The sequence below is a fragment of the Cucurbita maxima genome, unplaced genomic scaffold (genome assembly GCF_002738345.1).
Source record: "Cucurbita maxima cultivar Rimu unplaced genomic scaffold, Cmax_1.0 Cma_Scf00018, whole genome shotgun sequence".
NCBI lineage: Eukaryota > Viridiplantae > Streptophyta > Magnoliopsida > Cucurbitales > Cucurbitaceae > Cucurbita > Cucurbita maxima.
The window spans coordinates 3,992,505-4,009,854 of record NW_019272034.1 but is presented as its reverse complement, the minus strand read 5'-3'; the positions used below and the strand labels follow the sequence as shown (position 1 = coordinate 4,009,854).

General features: G+C 36.0%; 2 protein-coding genes across 3 annotated transcripts; one reads left to right on the top strand and one right to left on the bottom strand.

The window, feature by feature from the left end:
• Window positions 1-352: 352 nt before the first annotated feature.
• LOC111492703 (RNA polymerase II subunit A C-terminal domain phosphatase SSU72) lies at window positions 353-4,995 on the top strand. 2 transcript variants are annotated; one of them, XM_023142109.1, is made up of 5 exons: window positions 353-700; window positions 820-965; window positions 4,399-4,517; window positions 4,604-4,752; window positions 4,828-4,995. In XM_023142109.1, the coding sequence occupies exons 1-4, from the start codon at window positions 486-488 to the stop codon at window positions 4,703-4,705; spliced, it is 582 nt and encodes a 193-aa protein (XP_022997877.1). In that variant the 5' UTR covers window positions 353-485; the 3' UTR covers window positions 4,706-4,752; window positions 4,828-4,995. The 2 variants fall into 2 exon arrangements, with proteins under 2 accessions (XP_022997877.1, XP_022997876.1); XM_023142108.1 differs by having other exon boundaries at window positions 354-700; window positions 4,604-4,992.
• Window positions 4,996-6,335: 1,340 nt separating this feature from the next.
• LOC111492702 (extra-large guanine nucleotide-binding protein 3-like) lies at window positions 6,336-15,969 on the bottom strand. The gene is made up of 8 exons (XM_023142107.1): window positions 14,814-15,969; window positions 14,598-14,735; window positions 12,415-12,519; window positions 12,147-12,332; window positions 11,571-11,778; window positions 8,657-8,898; window positions 7,301-7,470; window positions 6,336-7,208 (listed from the first exon to the last, which is right to left on the bottom strand). Exons 1-8 carry the CDS (start codon window positions 15,798-15,800, stop codon window positions 6,617-6,619), a joined length of 2,628 nt encoding a protein of 875 aa, XP_022997875.1. The 5' UTR covers window positions 15,801-15,969; the 3' UTR covers window positions 6,336-6,616.
• Window positions 15,970-17,350: the final 1,381 nt, after the last annotated feature.

The following is a 17,350-nucleotide window of genomic DNA, read 5'->3' as shown; positions in this document are numbered from 1 at the left end:
TTCAGTAAGATACATCACATGAGTAAAATAGATGAATAATTATTTAACGTATTTTAAAGACATTTTCAAAATTAAGAGTATTATTGAAATTTTTAAAAATTTAGGAATATAAATAAATTCATATTTTTTATTTATTTAGTATATGTATGTATGTAATATATATATATATATATATATATATATATATATATATATATATATTATGTATATTATAAATAAGAGGAAGTTCAAAGTTATTTATTTATTTTATTATATAGTTTTTGAATTTGTGGGTGCTGGAGTAGTGTCGACTGAGCCCACCCCGCGGCTCGCGCCGCCGCAAGGCCCAAACAACCCTTCTGAGAGCACTCCTAAAAAGAATTATCTTTGTCCTTTCTTTATGGGTAAAATGAAGGCTATAAGAGTACTCAAATTCCCGACGAAATTCAACTGTGATCAACCGTAATCGTGCTGCTCCCACGCCGGTTTCTCATCGGAGATTCGCCATGAAGTATCGTTATGCAATGGTTTGTTCATCCAACCAGAATCGAAGCATGGAGGCTCACTCTATCCTCAAAAGCAAGGGCTTCAATGTTTCATCCTATGGAACTGGGGCTCACGTCAAGCTTCCTGGACCTTCTCTCCGAGAACCCAATGTATACGATTTTGGTACTCCCTACAAGCACATGTTCGATGATCTCCGCCGAAAAGATCCTGAACTGTATCCTTTTTCTCCCCCTCCGGTGGTACTAATTTCTTGTCTTAAGCATTTGTTTTACTTAACTTCCGAGTTGGACTGTTCTAGATCTCAGTAATGGTTTAACCTTAAAACTTGCATAGATACAAGCGTAATGGCATTCTGCCTATGCTTAAGAGAAACGCAGCAGTCAAAACGGCTCCTCAACGTTGGCAAGATAATGCAGCAGACGGTTTCTTTGATGTGGTATTTACTTTTGAAGAAAAGGTCTTTGATATGGTTATTGAAGGTTAGTTTGCCATCTTGAATTTATGCTTGTGAAAGTTAATGGCTCTGCAACGTACGATAGTAGAATTCTTGGATTCTTTTGCGAGCTCTAACGATGCTTTTTTTCAAGTTTACTTCCAGCAGTTCTGTGCTATATATATAAGATTTATTGTGACTATATTGCCATTGGGACTTGGTTGTGATGGATTGCTGTTGGACCAAGAAGTTGTTAGGTGCTTATAAGTAGTTTGATGATCAATCCCTAGCATTTATATAAACAGTGATTACATATTCTATATCAGCTTCTGGAGGTTTTTTTCTTTGTGTTTTTTAATTATTAATTAGAAGTCATGAATCCTTGACGAAAGACTTTGTGTGAGGAAATTTTACTTGTAGAGAGGAAATGGCCAGTGTGCCAGTGTAAGATCAGGGTAAGCATTAAGCGGGAGAACAGTTGAGTCATCGGTAAGAAATCGAGCTTTCATTGAGAAAAATGAAAGAATATACAAGGGCAATAAAAAAAAAAAACAAGCCCAATAAAACAAAACAAACATCCCTAAAAGCTACAGAAAGGGACTCCATTGTAACAAAATCACGCCAAGACCATAATTATAGAAAGGCTTAGTGACTGATGCCCACAAAGAGGCATTAAACCTAACCACCATCTAGACCTCATCCACAAGGCTGCTTTAACTCTCTCAAATTTTGATTGTTTCTTTCAACCCAAACTCCCCCAAAACAGTAAAGAAACTAGCATGCCACAAAATAGTCCCACTCTCACGAAAAGGTGACCCCATAAGCGCCTTATCGATTGAAGCAAAACAATCATCATTCCACACCCAAATTAAATCAAAGAAGGAGCACCTACCCAAAGGGACTGACTACAAAGGATAAAATAGGCGTTTTTAACTCCTAAGCTATGCTCATGTTGGTTGCAATCATAGATGGTATAGTAGTGATATTTAGGCTCGGGAAGAATTATGTTTGTGTCAGATGCATGTGTCACTGTCATGTTGGTTTTTAGGTAAATTTAGTAATATAATTCATAATGGCTTGGATAAAAAATGTTATTTTTCCCTTAGAAATAGGATTTTCTTCCCTGTTGCAAACCACATCTAATAATCCAATATGATTTTTCTCATGTTATTTGACGTTGAATAAAGACAAACAATTATGAAGTAGAATGAATGGGATACATCTGAAAACTAGGGAAAAGACAGCCTAAGAGCTCCAATTTGAGAAAGTTAAAAGCAGTATACTTAGTTTTATTCCCAAAGGCCCGTTATAATGGTATTCATGCAAAGAATTCGAATATTTGCCAATTTTTTAGGTTGTGCTCAGGTAAGCACTATTCTATTCCATGGTTTCTTTAACTGATGATGGGAGGCTTCAAGAGATGCTGAAATTGTTGATGATGTATTTCCATAGAGAGTTTTTGTATTTACTGTGAAGAAAAAGATAACTTGTTTCTTCCCTATGCCCTCTCTACAAAGGATATGCCAGTTTTTTGGAGACAATTTTGATGCCTAATTTGAAATCACTCCTTGCTGTTAAGTTCTTCAATGGAAAGCTGCCAGAAAGTTATTTAAACCTTCTTACGGATATTACTTCTCCAGATGCATTTTGTCATGTGATTACAGATGGCCAATTGACAAATCCTCGATCTGATTTTACTAGCAAATGAGGTTGTGGAAGTTTATAGAGCTAAAAAGAAGCGAGGATGGATTCTGAAATTAGACATTGAAAAAGCTTTTATTTGTGTTGATTTTCACCATTGTCAAGATTAATTTTATACAATTTCTCTGCTATACAACAAGTCTTATAGATGGATTTCCAGTCCCCTTGGTTGGGCGGGTGGCCTTTCTAATTTGGAACCGCTCCTCCTTCGCTAGCGATTACTTCTTTCCATAGGGCAGCTGGCCCTTTCATAAATCTCCATCCCCATTTTGCAAGTAAGCTGATGCTCTACCTTTAAGTTTTTTCATAACAAGGTTTTCTCTAAATGTAGGGAGTGATGTGGTCTTCCAATTTACAAGAATGCCACCACTCTCTCTAGAGGCTCCTCTCCAGAAGAAATCATATATAGACGTCTCCAGACTCTGTAAAACCTTCCCAAAGCACTAAAAATTTAGAGGTAATAGATTGGGATGCTAGAAAGAACTGCATTAGCAAGTGTGTGTTGAATCTCTTGAACATAAAAGATTACCCTAATTTGAGAGCTTAGAGGCTATCTTCTCCTCAACTGGAGTCCAAAACATTTGAAACTTAGGGTTGCTCCAATGACACTCTTAACTCCTAAGTTAGGCAGAAGCCAGTTCCCAACATTGCAATTCCATCTTTCAGCAGCATTCTTTTCTTTGCTTTCATCTAGATTTGTGACCGAAATGGTAATCTTCTACCAATTGATTTTAAGCCCTAAAACTAGCTAAAAAATGTCGACAATCTCCTTTGACTTTAACTTATCTTCACTATATTCTAAGAACAAGACTCACGTGAATTTGATATCTACCCACCAAGAAGCCATTTACGCTTCCTCTTTCATAAGCCTTCTCCAGCATTCATCACATCAGCTACAATCACAAAGAGAACAGGGCTAAGGGGTCTCTTGCCTCAAGCCCCTAGATTCTTAAATAAGGTCTCTTGGCCATCTAAAACAAAGATTGGAAAAAAGGTGTTAGTAATATAACTTCTATCCATCCCACACACCTTTCTCCAAAGCCTTTGTTTTGAAGGACATCAAGCAAGAAATCCCAATCCACGACTTCCTAAGCTTTTTCAAAGTCAAGCTTGATGACTCAACCTTTCTTCTTCTTGTATTTATACTCACCAACTAGCTCATTCGCCACGAGGATTAAATCAAGGGTCCGTCTTCCAAAATGAACATCAAGTGGATAAGAGAGATGATAAGTGGCAACACATCCTAAGCTTTTTCGACATCAAGCTTGATCACTTAACCTTTCTTCTTCTTGCATTTATACTCACCCAATTAGCTCATTTGTCACAAGGAATAAATCAAGGGTCCGTCTTCAAAAATGAACATCAAATGGCTATAAGAGATGATAAGAGGGAACACTTTCCTTAGCCTATTAGCAAGAACTTTAGCCACAACTTTATTAACACTAGTTACAAGGCTAATGGACCTATAATCAGCCACCTTTGGCAATCCTGTTCTTTTCAGGATGAGGCATAAGTAGGTTTTGTTCATGCTCTTGTTTAGGACACCTTTTGTCTCTTACCAAAAAAAAAAAAAAAAAGAAGATACCCCTATATTATCTGATATTATGTCAAGGAACTATTGTTTAGTCTGATTATTGCATCATAAGCTTACGTTCTTGGCGTTCAATGTGTGCTTATGTTCATATATACTTTTTATATTACTCATTTATCAAGGTGACCGCTTCTGAAATATTTTTCCTACTCAACCGTCTGATGATAATTATGCAATAATTGAGCAGATCTCAACACACGTGATCATGCACTGATGAAAACTGTACTGATTGTGAACTTGGAGGTAAAAGATAACCACGAGGAGGCAGCTATAGGAGCACGGCTTACTTTTAATCTTTGCCAGGAGGTCCAGCTCTCTTGAATTTTATTCTTTTCATTATTCGTTTGTGTGGATTTGTTATGATTTTTTTTTTTTGTTGCTTTTTACGATAGATTGAACGGGCTGAATCATGGGAAGATACGATTGATGATATCGTGATTGCCTTCGAGAAGCATCAAAGAAGAAAGCTGTTGTATAGCATTTCCTTTTACTGAAAGACACCATGATCCTACTGGAGTACGGAATATGTGCTGCTGCAACTGTAAGCATATTGGTCATTTTATTCGGTTGCTCCCTTTTGTAGTACTTCTTTTCAAGAAACCAAAAACTAAAGTAGGAAAATAGCTTGTTGGCGGAGTCTGCTTACATCAACTCTTTGTGATTCAGTTCATACTCTAATACACTTTTTGGACCCTAAAAGTATCTATTGGTCCTTGAAGATTCAAAATTAGCATTTTAGTCCATGAATTTTATAAAATAGTTATATAATTGACCACTTGTGGAATTGCTAAGTTGTCAAATTTTAAATGATTTGATAGTACTTATTCATTGGAATATTTTTTTCGATTAAATTATAATTTAGTTTCTATTTAATTTGAAAAAAAATATATATATAAATTAGGCTCTATCATTTTAAAAGTTAGAATTTTGTTCTTATAATTTTGATGAAATTTTTTAACTAGTCCATATGGTAGTGTCTTGATTGGTTGTCTCTTGGCAGTTCACGATGAAAGCTAGCAACAACTCTAGCGGATCCGCTCTGTGTTGCTTAACAATGTTTGTAGCCAAATTTAGGGTGTATGGCAATTCAATATCCTTAAAAATAAAAACAGAAAAAGACAAGTTGGAGAGGCCAAAGCAAACAATATCTGTTAGTTTATTTTTTATTAGTTTTTCAATCATCGGTAGTTTCACTTTCTATCAACGAAGCATCTAAAATCTATCCACCAACCACGCATGTCATCTGATTTTCAGCTATGATAATTGGAAGGACTTTATAAGCAGTGGTATAAGAATCCGAGCAATAATCTTATAAGCAGTGGTATAAGACTTTATAAGGTACAAGTCTTATTAGCTCCACACTAATGATTCCATTGCCATAAAAATCATGAAAGGTTGCCATGATTTCATGTCTGATAATATCCCATGAGCTGTTAAACAATTATGCAGTAGAATCATATGGACTAGGAGACTTGCTTGATCCCACCAAATTGGCAAGCAAGGGCTTCTTGCAACGACTTAGAGTGATGGGAAACGGGCTAGTCTCCCATTTTTAACCAGCTTATTTAGAATGAAGATAAATAATGGGCAAAACGACTTTAAAGGCTAGATTATATATATTCTAATTACGAAAAGGGGACGAAAAGGGGTCACGAGTTAATAGTGATCATTTATCAAAGAATGATTCTAGTTATCAAATGCACTTTGACTACCCAGGATTTACAATAGACACGATAACTGAAAAACGAGATAAAAAAAAATAATAATAAAATGCTTGAAACAGTGTGAGAGAGGCTTTCAGAATTAACCAACCACTATAATTTGCAATGTCGTCTCCAATGAACATAATCCATAGCTGTTAGGTCAAGGATTTTTGTCACGAATAATAAATCTATATGAATGTTGCTTAAGAGTTAAAGAAACCCATCTCCTCAATGCTGTCCAAATCTTTCAATTGATTGGAAAGAGTGGAGATATTTGCAGCATTAACCTGAAAAGAACGATTCCGAATCTGAGAAGGTTATGAATCGATAAGAGCTTAAGCAGAATTAACCAAACCAAGAGGCTTAAACAGGAGCTTGGTTTGGTTTCTCATGCTTTATTATTAACCAAAACACCAAGACATTATGAATCGACAAGAGCTTGATTTTTATTGCTTATTTTAAACAAGGCACTTGCTGTACAGACAACAAATCAACCTAAATCCACAAATAAATCTCCCCTACCCTATAAAATACAACATCCCAATCTGTGTTCTTAACCTATGAATCATAATATCCATTTAAGAATTTCAAACCAAAAAGTGAAAAACGGAAAACCAAAAGTTTTCTATTGAGAACAGATGAACCAATTCAACTGCTCATTCCACCTTTCTTACAGAAAGAACCACTAGTGTCCAACTAGTCTCAAGTCACTGGCAAGTTATTCAAAACCGGTGAGGAACTTATTTCAGTGCTGTAGAATGACTCGTCTCCAATGACATCATACATAGGATAGTCCTTCTCTTCTTCCCATTTGAGAACCTCGCGTATATACCGAAATGCATCATCCACGGAGCCACGCTCTCGAGCTCGTGTGTGCGAAACAAACAACTTTTGGCCACTAATGGATAAATATAGCTCCTTGAATTTCACTGCAATGTAATAGTATGCTTGTTGTGCCAATGTCTGAATGTTGGTGTGTGGTTTCACAGGACAGAAGTCCTGAAACCAATCACAAGTCGACAATGGAACCTGATTTATCTTTTCCTCAAATGCATCATATTTGTTCAACAGCAGCACAAAAGGGGTATTCCTAAAACAAGGGTGCCTCACTAAATGCTCGAACATATCTCTACTAGCCAGCATTTTATTCTGCAGAGGACCCTTACTATGGGACCACATCTGGTCATAGTCACTCAAGGAAACACAAAATATCATGGCCCTCACGTCTTCAAACATTTCTAACCATTTGCAACCATCAACCAATCCTTTGGAATTTATTTGAATTAGTTGGTATCTGTGACAAGAAAAAAGATGTAACATAAATGTGAGAAAAAGAAAATGGGAGTGAAGAAAAGAATACCACATAGGGGAAAAAAACTTTTTTACTTCGTTAATGGAGGGGGCAATTCTAGATTTTCACCATATATTTGAGACATCGGGCTCCTATCATCAAAAGAAAAATCCATAAAAGCAAGGCCATTGCTTTGACTGACTCCCTCAGCATACAAAATATCCTTGTCAGAAGGCTCGTATTCATTGCTTGAAATCTCTATCACCTGCAGAAACATCCATTGAAGATAACTAAATGGAGATCTATAAATTATAATTATACACTTCTGAGGGTTGGGAGAGGGGGAAACAGAGTTCAAGAGTCAGTAAACTATTATAGTAACAAAGCAAGGAATGTGAGTCATCATCCCACACCAAGAGCAGTTTACTGAATCCGATAGTAGAACAGTAGTCAACTATTTCTTCTTTAGGTTCTAGGAGGTGGTCTCTTGAACCTTCGAGCAATTTTTCAGTTAATTCATTATCTCGTCATTTTGTGTCCTCACGCCCTTTAGACAAGGATGTTTTTCAGCTCTTTGGAAATCCAAAAGTCCCAAAAGGGTTAATGTTCTTATTTGGATTATGTTGAATGGTTCTTTGGATTGTTAAAAAGTGCTTCAAATGAAGCTTCCAAAGCATATTATCTCTCCTTCTATCTGTGCTCTTTGTTTATCAGAGTCAGATGGCCAGTAACATATTTTCTTTGATTGTTTCTATTCACAGTAATGCTGGTTCAGATGGTTCTTTGTTTTCAACCTCCATTGGGGGTTTTGCAATTCATTCACGGGTAACGTACTCTAGTTGCTTCTTGGCCTCCTTGGGCTCATAAGTTCAAGATTTTGTGGTTCAATGTAGACACAGCTATTATTTCAAAACTTTGGTTGGAAAGAAATCAAATGATCTTTCATAACAAGCAACTTCCTTGGTTAGATAATTTTGACTTGGCTCCCCTCACTGATTCCTCACAGTGGTCTCTTTCTGAACTTTTTGTTGCCATTTCAGGATATATTTTTCTGCTGTAGTTTCCTTTTGTTTTTCTCTAATTGCCTTCTTCTCTCCCTTGTGGAGGTTGTATCCTTTGAGCATTAGTCTCTTTTCATATATCAATGAAAAGTTCCATTTTTTGTTCAAAAAACAGAACAGTAGTCAACTATTACTGATTATAAAACAAGGTTTTCTAGTAATTTAATGCATAAATCAGTATCCAGAACTTGACGTAAAACCATCAAATTACTTTGCCTACATTTCAAGATTCGTACACTGCATGTCAAGCAATTTCATTTATGGGTGTTATCTACATGAATATGGAGCTTTTGCCCAATCCTGTTTTCTCCCTTCGGAATGGGGAAAAGAACTGTCAAGGTGTGGTGTATGCTGGAAAAGTAACAAAATCATCTTAATAAATATACTTACCCGGTCAAGAAAATATTTTGTAACATCAGGAAGGTTGAGCAGTTCATCTCTTCTCCTGTAAGTTTCCTGAAGTGCAGAATCTTTCCACATTTCATCTACAATTGGAGCATATTCACGCGTTGCAGCAGGAAAGAAAGCATCCAAGTCACCAGTAGCCATGATATTCAATAACCAATCAGAAAAATTTTTGAATCTCTGGTTGATTGAATATATACATTGCTTACTTTCTGATCCTGTTTCAGCTGCATACATTACACAAATCAGCACATAACGTACTCACCAAATTTTGGTTGCTTAATTTCTATTTTGCTTTCTCTACTACTCTCAAGTCCCAATAATATAGATTCCATAACCCTTATAAGGTGCTCTGCAGCTAAAATTAGAATGTTTTTTTATTGCAAAGGCCAGAACACCAGTAATCACAGATCAATAATATCATTTTCCAACTTCAACCATTAAATCAGAAAAGGGGTTGAATTGAACTCATAATGTTTCTATTGAGAAACTAAACTTTGATCAAGATAAATGAAATAAATAAAAGGGCTATACTCCAGAACACCAAAATGAAGAGGCAAAAGAAGCTTCAACTAGTAAGATGTTCAAGCCAGCTTACAGACACCTCGACTAATTTTATAGGATAATTACGTGATTTTAATTTATATGGTAGGTAAGGAAACTCAAAATTAATCCCATATAGGTAGTCACAATAGTTTAAACACATTTCCATAAATCCCATCTACTTTCGTACCGACTCCAATGACCATTAGACCAACCTAAGGAAGCCATCATCAAAGAAGCACCAAGAAACAGGAAAAGTAGCCAAGAAAATTCCTTTCTTTCTTTCTTTTATTTATTTATTTATTTTTGAGAAAGAATAATGAAACAAAAGAAGATGGCAACGAGTTTCTTCATCTTTATTACAAAGAGTACACCGGCGCGTCAAGGAGTTCCTCTGCATCATATTTGAAGTATGGCCTCCTTGGGCAAGGGACAAAAAAAATCACCTTTTGAGTGCTTTCGACCCAAGTATTCTTAAGAAACTGTTTAGAAGGAACACGCCTCTATTTCCTCTATTATCAAGGAGTAAAAGAACGAGTTAAGAGTAATGAGTCATTCAAGTCCAAACTTCAATGAAGCTTGCCCCTGGATTAGAAACCCAAACATTGTCAAGAAGATGAGATAGCTCAGTCCACTTGGAAAGCTCTCTATCACTAAGCCGCCTTCTAAACCTGAACTTCCATCCATCACTTCAAGAATGTTTAACGAACTCTACAGAATAACCATCATCTAAGCTTGAGACCATATTTTCACCTATTTACAAACATTTTGGCTCCCTCAAAAAGAAATTTCCACCCTCTTCCTTATCCTCTAACTCAATTTAACTCCATTCTAACCTACTGAGAATAAAACAAAAGGCTTTAGGATTTTTTTTTTTTTTTTTTTTTAAGTGTCTAAAAAATTGAAATAATCCCAACCTCAATCTCTCAGGCCTAAACCATACTGAAGCCATTCCCACCATCAGCTTAGTATTCAAACAATTTCTCCAAGAAAAAGCAAAATAGTTGGAGAAGACACATCCTCTCTCCTTCTTTCAGTCATTTGATATTACATTTTGGATCCAACGTAGGGCTCTAATGTAAGAAAGATGAAGAAACGCCAACTGGCAAAGTCCTACATTCAGTCTTCTCTATGGATAGAATAAAACTATCTATATGCCCCAGAAAAGGCACCATGCTCGTACTTCATACTGTCTTTCTTGGACTGTTGGGCCTCAAGGTAACCGATACTGATCAAATTTCATTTTAGTAACAACCCTCAATCTAATTTCTTGTGCAGAACCACTAAAATATTCCTTTTCATATCATTCAGCTTTATGCAACCTTTCACTTCCGCATATTCAGAAAGAAATTAGGACTCAGCCGACATTTTTCAGCCTCGAGTTCACACACACCAGGGACATAGTAAATGCCACAACCAAAATTATCATACGCTGATCAATGATATGGTACCACCCGAGTCAATTGCATGAGTGAAATTGTAAATGATTTCATCCAAGTGCCAGTTAATAGTACAGCACGACCCTCACTCATGCTATTAAAGATAGCTACAATCTGTGTCATTCCCACTATTTCCCATTGCTAACATAAACGAGTTTATGTAGCAGCTGTTAGATCCATGATGTCTTTGCAGAATGATGAAGTATCTTCCCACAAGGAATTTTAGATCTAAATCAACAAATTCTACTCAACAATTCTGGGATTAATTAAAAAATAAAACCATCATATATCAATATGATGAATAAATCCGTTCAAATGCAAAATTAAGATATTTTCTTTGTAGGGAACCAGCTATAAATGGTTTATCACTAACCAAAAAAAGGTTGTCCACAAATATGTTTATTCATTGTCAACTTGTTATAGTTATTATGTACGTTGCACAGAAGTGACTATTTGAGATGACAGTCCCCAATTATATCTTTGTGGTTCAAATAAGATGTAGTTACTTAAATGGTTGATGAAGGGGAAAAAATGAAAACAAGAAATTAGCCGCTCCGCTATCATGCGAATTAACTACCACACTTTCTGAAGAAATATGTTGCATTGCTGGTCTAGAGCTTTTTATTGGTTAGTCGTAGGAATTTTTTTTCTTAAAGAAAACAAGATTTCTCAAAATATTTCATAGATGGATAAATAGTAGTTAATTGCACCTATTAGGTAAATAGGTTTTAACCATAAATACTATGCCAATTGTTTGGTACTGTGATGATGGTTGATCTAGCTACATCCTGGTTAAATTACGTGTGAGTCTCTTTTTATTATAGTTCCCAAAAAGGAAGTTAAATTTCTTTTCAATTCTGGAAAGTGAAAATTACGATTTATAATTAACAAGCAGAACTTTATAAGCAACGCCAGACCTGAGACAGCCTTTTCAGCATCCAATTTCTCTTCAACAGTGGCTCCTCCAAATTTCTCGGCAGTTTTCTTCTCAATAATAGCTTCTTCTTCAAACCGTTCCCGGCCCTCGAGCAAAGTACTAAGATACTTATATATATTGCTTTGAATCATAAACTTTATATTCTGGAGCTCTTCCGGAGTAAACCTGCTCCCATATAAAAATTTAGCCTGTTCCATAAAGACAGGCAGGATACCTTGAGCATTAAAATGATACTATAAATTACAAATAAAATATACTAAGAAAGAACGGACTAAATGAGAGGACATCCAAATCATAATTTACCATGAAAGGTTGATTGGATGATTAAGCAAAACAAACAAATCGTCATTATTGTTTATTACAACCAGTTTCTATAGCTTTATGTGTCTAGGGTCAGCTTATATGCCCTTCACATAAAGATCAAATCATAGTAAGCTTTTATGTCATTGAAGATGGGACAAGAAATATATAAGATCGGAATTAAACCAAATGGGAGTAATTTCGGAAACTAAATAAATGCTTGATTCACGGCAAAAATAAATAATGTGGCACGTGCCTGCTTAAACAAAGTGCTAGTTCCAGATCCTTCAATCCCAAACAGGAGAAGCTTATGAATTCTCCCATGCTCCAAGTACTCCGGCACAGACCTGCCGGACATGGTGGTTGGATCTTCTTTTGCCCCATGGGGATTGCCGGGAGGTACTGGAAGTGAAAATAATGAACACAGCAAGCGGGTTGATGCCTGCCTACCAATAATCATTATATAATCAGCACAATAATGTTTACTGCAATTAAAACCAAATGGCAAATGCAAGTGATAGAACCTTTCCCCATATGTTCCCCTTGATATTATTTTGGCCCTCTTCCTCATAAGATCCATCATCGTACACCCAGAAATGAGTATCTCGAGGACACTGCACATTGGCCAACTGAGAAAAAAAGACACGGTAAGAACAAGGCACAGACATTTTTCAACATAAAAGGCACAAGAAGAATGCCCTGACCTCCCACGTATGCAAAGACAAACAAAATAAACAAAGAAAAAGCAATATCTCTTTTACATTACCAACCTTCCCACTTATTACATGTCTCAATTCAAAATGCCATAAAAGTGACTAAGAAAGATTATTCGGAAACTAGTTGTGGAATGGTTCACATCTTGTCTGATGGAACATCGTAAACTTCTTGGTAGACAAGGAGGACTTCGTCTATTTCGATAAAAAAGAGAACAAAGCTCTTCTCACCAAATGGATATAGAAATATTTTCACAAAGACTACCCCTTATGGATAAATCTTAAAAAGACTAAATATACTCCTACATCATGTACAAATCGATCCCCACCATCTTTTACAAAGGGACCATGGAAGTAAATAAAAAAGCACCAAAACCTCATCACTAACTGCATTTGCCATAGGGTGGGTAATGGAGGAAGCACATTTTTCTAGACTAACCCTTGGATTGAAACGACCATGCTAACCTTGCAGCATGCATTTTTTGTAGACTCTCATGGAAAAACGGCCACGATCAAAAAAACATGGAAAGATGTCAACAAATTCTAGGACCGGAAGCTTGGTAGGAACCTAGAAGATAACGAAGCAATAAAATAGGTCGAATTAAGCTTTGACCTTGCCCCAATTGTACTGTCTAAAGAAGCAGATTCATTGAAATGACTTCCTAGCGTTGATGGGGTCTTCTCTACAAAATCTTTAATGATGGGCATAGGAGAAAAGGTAGAAGCAATAAACCCCAATACTAGCAGAGGCAATATGGAAAGGAAATCACCCTAAAAAGGTGAAGTTTTTCCTATGAGAAATAGTGCATAAAGTCATTAGCACAAGTGAAAATCTACCACAAAAATAAAAAATAAAAATAAAAATAAAAAATAAAAAATAAAAATAACCTACATGACTCTATTTCCAAGTTGGTGCCTATTATGCAAGAAAGGCAACGAAACACAAAACCACTAATTTATGTAGTGCACATACAGCTCATAATTTCTAGACAAGGATTTTCAATATCTTCACATGACATCTCAATTTCTTAGGAAGACAAAAGAGTTATTGGACATGACCTTAGCATACTACCCCTTCGAGAACGAAAAAATCTCATTATAACTTTCTTTTGAAAACTATGGAAAGAAAGAAATCAAGGAATATTCACATAGAAGACACAGACTTACTCTTCACCAATGTTGTCTACCACGCTATAACTTGGTGTAAATTGTCTAATACATTTATTTCCTATAGTCATACCTTCCTCTTTGTAAATTGAGAAAATATTTTGTAAGCATCATGGATAATACATCATTTTTGTAAATTTCAAACATCAATAAAAAAATTGTCTCTAATTTTTTTTTTTTTTTTAAAAGGGATGATTTCTATAGAGAATTTTTAGAAAATCCTAGAATACTATTAAAGATGACCTCATTAAGGTGTCCAAGAGTTTTTTTCCTCAATTTGTTTGAGAAGGCTTCAGGTGTTACTATAAATCTGCAGAAAACGAATGCTATTGAGGTAAACGTGGAAGATTCAGAGGTTTGGGTGTCGCAAATCTTAGATCTAAGAACCTTTATCTTCTTACGAAAGAGATTGCGAAGACAGGAAATTTATCAGGAATTTTATTTTCTTTCGATGCTTCTATTACAGATTTGTTAGGCATTCGCTCCTTGGGTTGATTGTCAGCCTCTTGTTTTGGGTTTCTATTTATGCAGGCTCTCCATGAAGATAGCATAAATTATCTCAAGAAAATAACATAAATTATTAGCAAGTATGAAATGGATCAGATATCCTTTCCCAAAATAGTTTCGTAACAGGATTCTTAATTCAGCTGAATATGCCATTTACTGATTTTCTTCCTTTCTCTTAATGAAAAAATTAAGAGAGAGTTATAATATAACTAGCATGCCCACATTAGTTCCTTAACATTGTCAGCCAAAAAATTAGCTTCTTTTTGTCTCCCCTATTGTGGAGATTCATGCAAATTTAAGGTGCAATTGATAGTTGATACCTTCAGTACTCTGAGCTCAACCTTTGTTATTTCACGCCCATTTATGAAAACTTTTGTGTTCCCTTTGCTTGCATCCGCCCGAAGCTTACCTCCAACATTCAGTTTTGAACTGATTATCTTATCCGGCTTCTCTCCTTCCTAAAATCAACGAAAAGTAAATAGAAGATGAATTTAAGATATTCAATGGGTGAACATGGATTGATTTTTCTTTTTCACCTTTCCCCAAAGCCCCGAGTCCTTGTCGTACCAATACCTTCCCGGCTTCAACTTCTGCGGGGGAATCGCACAGCCCAAAATCTCAGCTAATTCTTCGGGACGCAACTGCCTTCCATTCACAATTAGCTGCTCAGGTCGAAGCTGATTCGCCGGGCACTCCTTCTCAGCTTTCAGTATCTGCTTAATCTCCAATGGGCTACAGACTCTTGATAAAAGCCTGGAACACTTGCCCAGTATAGACCTCTTCGACTCATCTATCGGCCGTCCAATGCAGCCCACGCACTTCCGTCCCTCTGGCATTGATCCCATTGCCTTAAGTAGACAATTACTGCAGTACTGTGCATCGCAGACCAAACAAGCTTCCCTCTCTTTCAACCGATTCCCTCTCCCACATCTACTACAAATGCCTTTTTTCTTCGATTGCTTCTCCCGGGAATGAGATAAGGCCGGGGATGTCATCACATCGGTCGTACACGACCTGGGAGAGGAAAACACATCTTCGTCGTCGTCTTCCGAATCTCTCGGTGTAACAAACGTTACAGTATTTGCACGCCTACCTTCAACCGCAGCAGGTTCAGATTCGGAATTCAAGTGCTGTACAGACAGTTCTGAACTAAACTCCGAGTGTTCACCATTCTGCGATTCCTGATGAACTCTAGAAACCGAAGACGATCTCTGACTCTCCATTGGACTACGGGAATCTGCTCCATTCCTAAACCGATTAAACCTGGAAACCCTGGGAGCAATAGGATAAACAATCGGAATCGAAGAAGCGTCAGGGACCGAAATAATGGAAGGAGATGGAATAGAAAGTGATTCCAAATCCAGTGGTTCGATCTTCGGTAGCTCGTGATCCACAGGAGGGCCTCGATACTCAACTGCGATGGAGTAATCAAGGTGTTCTTCGTCTGGTAACGGTGCACCAGCAGGCAGCATCCTCCGTAGAGCCTCTTGCCAAGCATTCTCCTCGTCAGTATCTGAAGCCATGAAAGGATTTCTTCAATGGACAGAGAGAAGAAAGGTTGTTGTTGGTTCAGAGAATCAAAGAAAAATGGCGAAGAATCCGATTGGGGGGAAGGGGATAATCTTGGAGGACAGAAGAGTTGAGAGCTCGTGGGAGTTGGCAGAAGAAGTAAACGGAAGGCATTAACGGAATGCGTTAAAGCAGTCTGGCACAAGCGCCAGCGTGGCCACTGATTGGTACTATTCCTCTTCTGCCCTTCAAATTTTATTCCTTATTTTTACTCTCACTTCCTTTTTCTTTTTCTTTTTCTTTTTCTTTTTCTTTTTTTTCACAAAAGAAAAAACAATAAAATACATTATTAATTTCTCCGCTAAATTATATATTTTAAAAAATATTTGGAAAGGTCTTTTATAGCATCTTTTTTTTTTAATATATATAATTTAGCATAAATTTTTTAATTATTACACTTAAAATTAAATATTTGGTCTCGAGTCTCTAGCTTAACTAATTGTTATACGTATAAAATATGCCTATTTTATCCTTCAGATTTTATTACGTATTGATACATTCATTCATTCCGGTGCATCCATTAAATGATTATAATTAAAATTTATATTACAAAAGAGTCATAATCCATTTCTTCCCAAAAATAGTCTGTCCTTTATATATAAATAATTATCGATAATTCACTTTTTCATAAAAGTCATCGAACTTCTGTTGGTCTAAAATTTAAATTTTCAGATAAAATTATAAGATTTAGTCTAATAATTGCAGTTTACGTGTTGATAGGACGTCACGATTGGAGATACTTATCTTCCACGTCAAATCAATACATTCATTCAGTTACATCCATTAAATGATTAAAATTAAAATTTACGTTACAAAACGAGTCATTGTTCATGTCTTCCCAAAAATCATCTGTCTCATCGAGTTTCTGTTAGTCTAAAATTTTTAATTCACTTTTTCATAAAAGTTCCTTCTTCAGTTTCTCGTGAAAATGTACGCTTCCTATAACAGGATACGTTCGAAAATTGGGTTTTCAAATAAATTAGAAAATTGGGTTTTGAGATAAAATTATAATAATTACAGTTTACATGTTGATAGGACGTCACGATTGGAGATACTTATCTTTCATGTCAAATCGATACATTCATTCGGTTACATCTATTAAATGATTAAAATTTAAATTTACGTTACAAAACGAGTCATTATTCATGTCTTCCCAAAAATCATCTGTCGTTTATATATAAATAATTTTCGTATTCAGTCATCAAGTTTCTGCTAGTCTAAAATTTGTAATTCACTTTTTCATAAAAGTTCATTCTCCGATTTCTCGTGAAAATGTAAGCTTCTTAGAACATTATACGTTTATTACGGTTAACGTATACATAAAAATTGAGTTTTCAAACAAAATTATAAGGTTGAGTCGAATAATTGCAGTTTATGTGTTGACAAGACGTCACGATTGGAGATACTTATCTTCCACGTCAAATCAATACATTGATTCAAATGCATCCATTAAAGGATTAATATTAAAATATACTTTAAAAAGCGAGTCGTTATTCATATATAA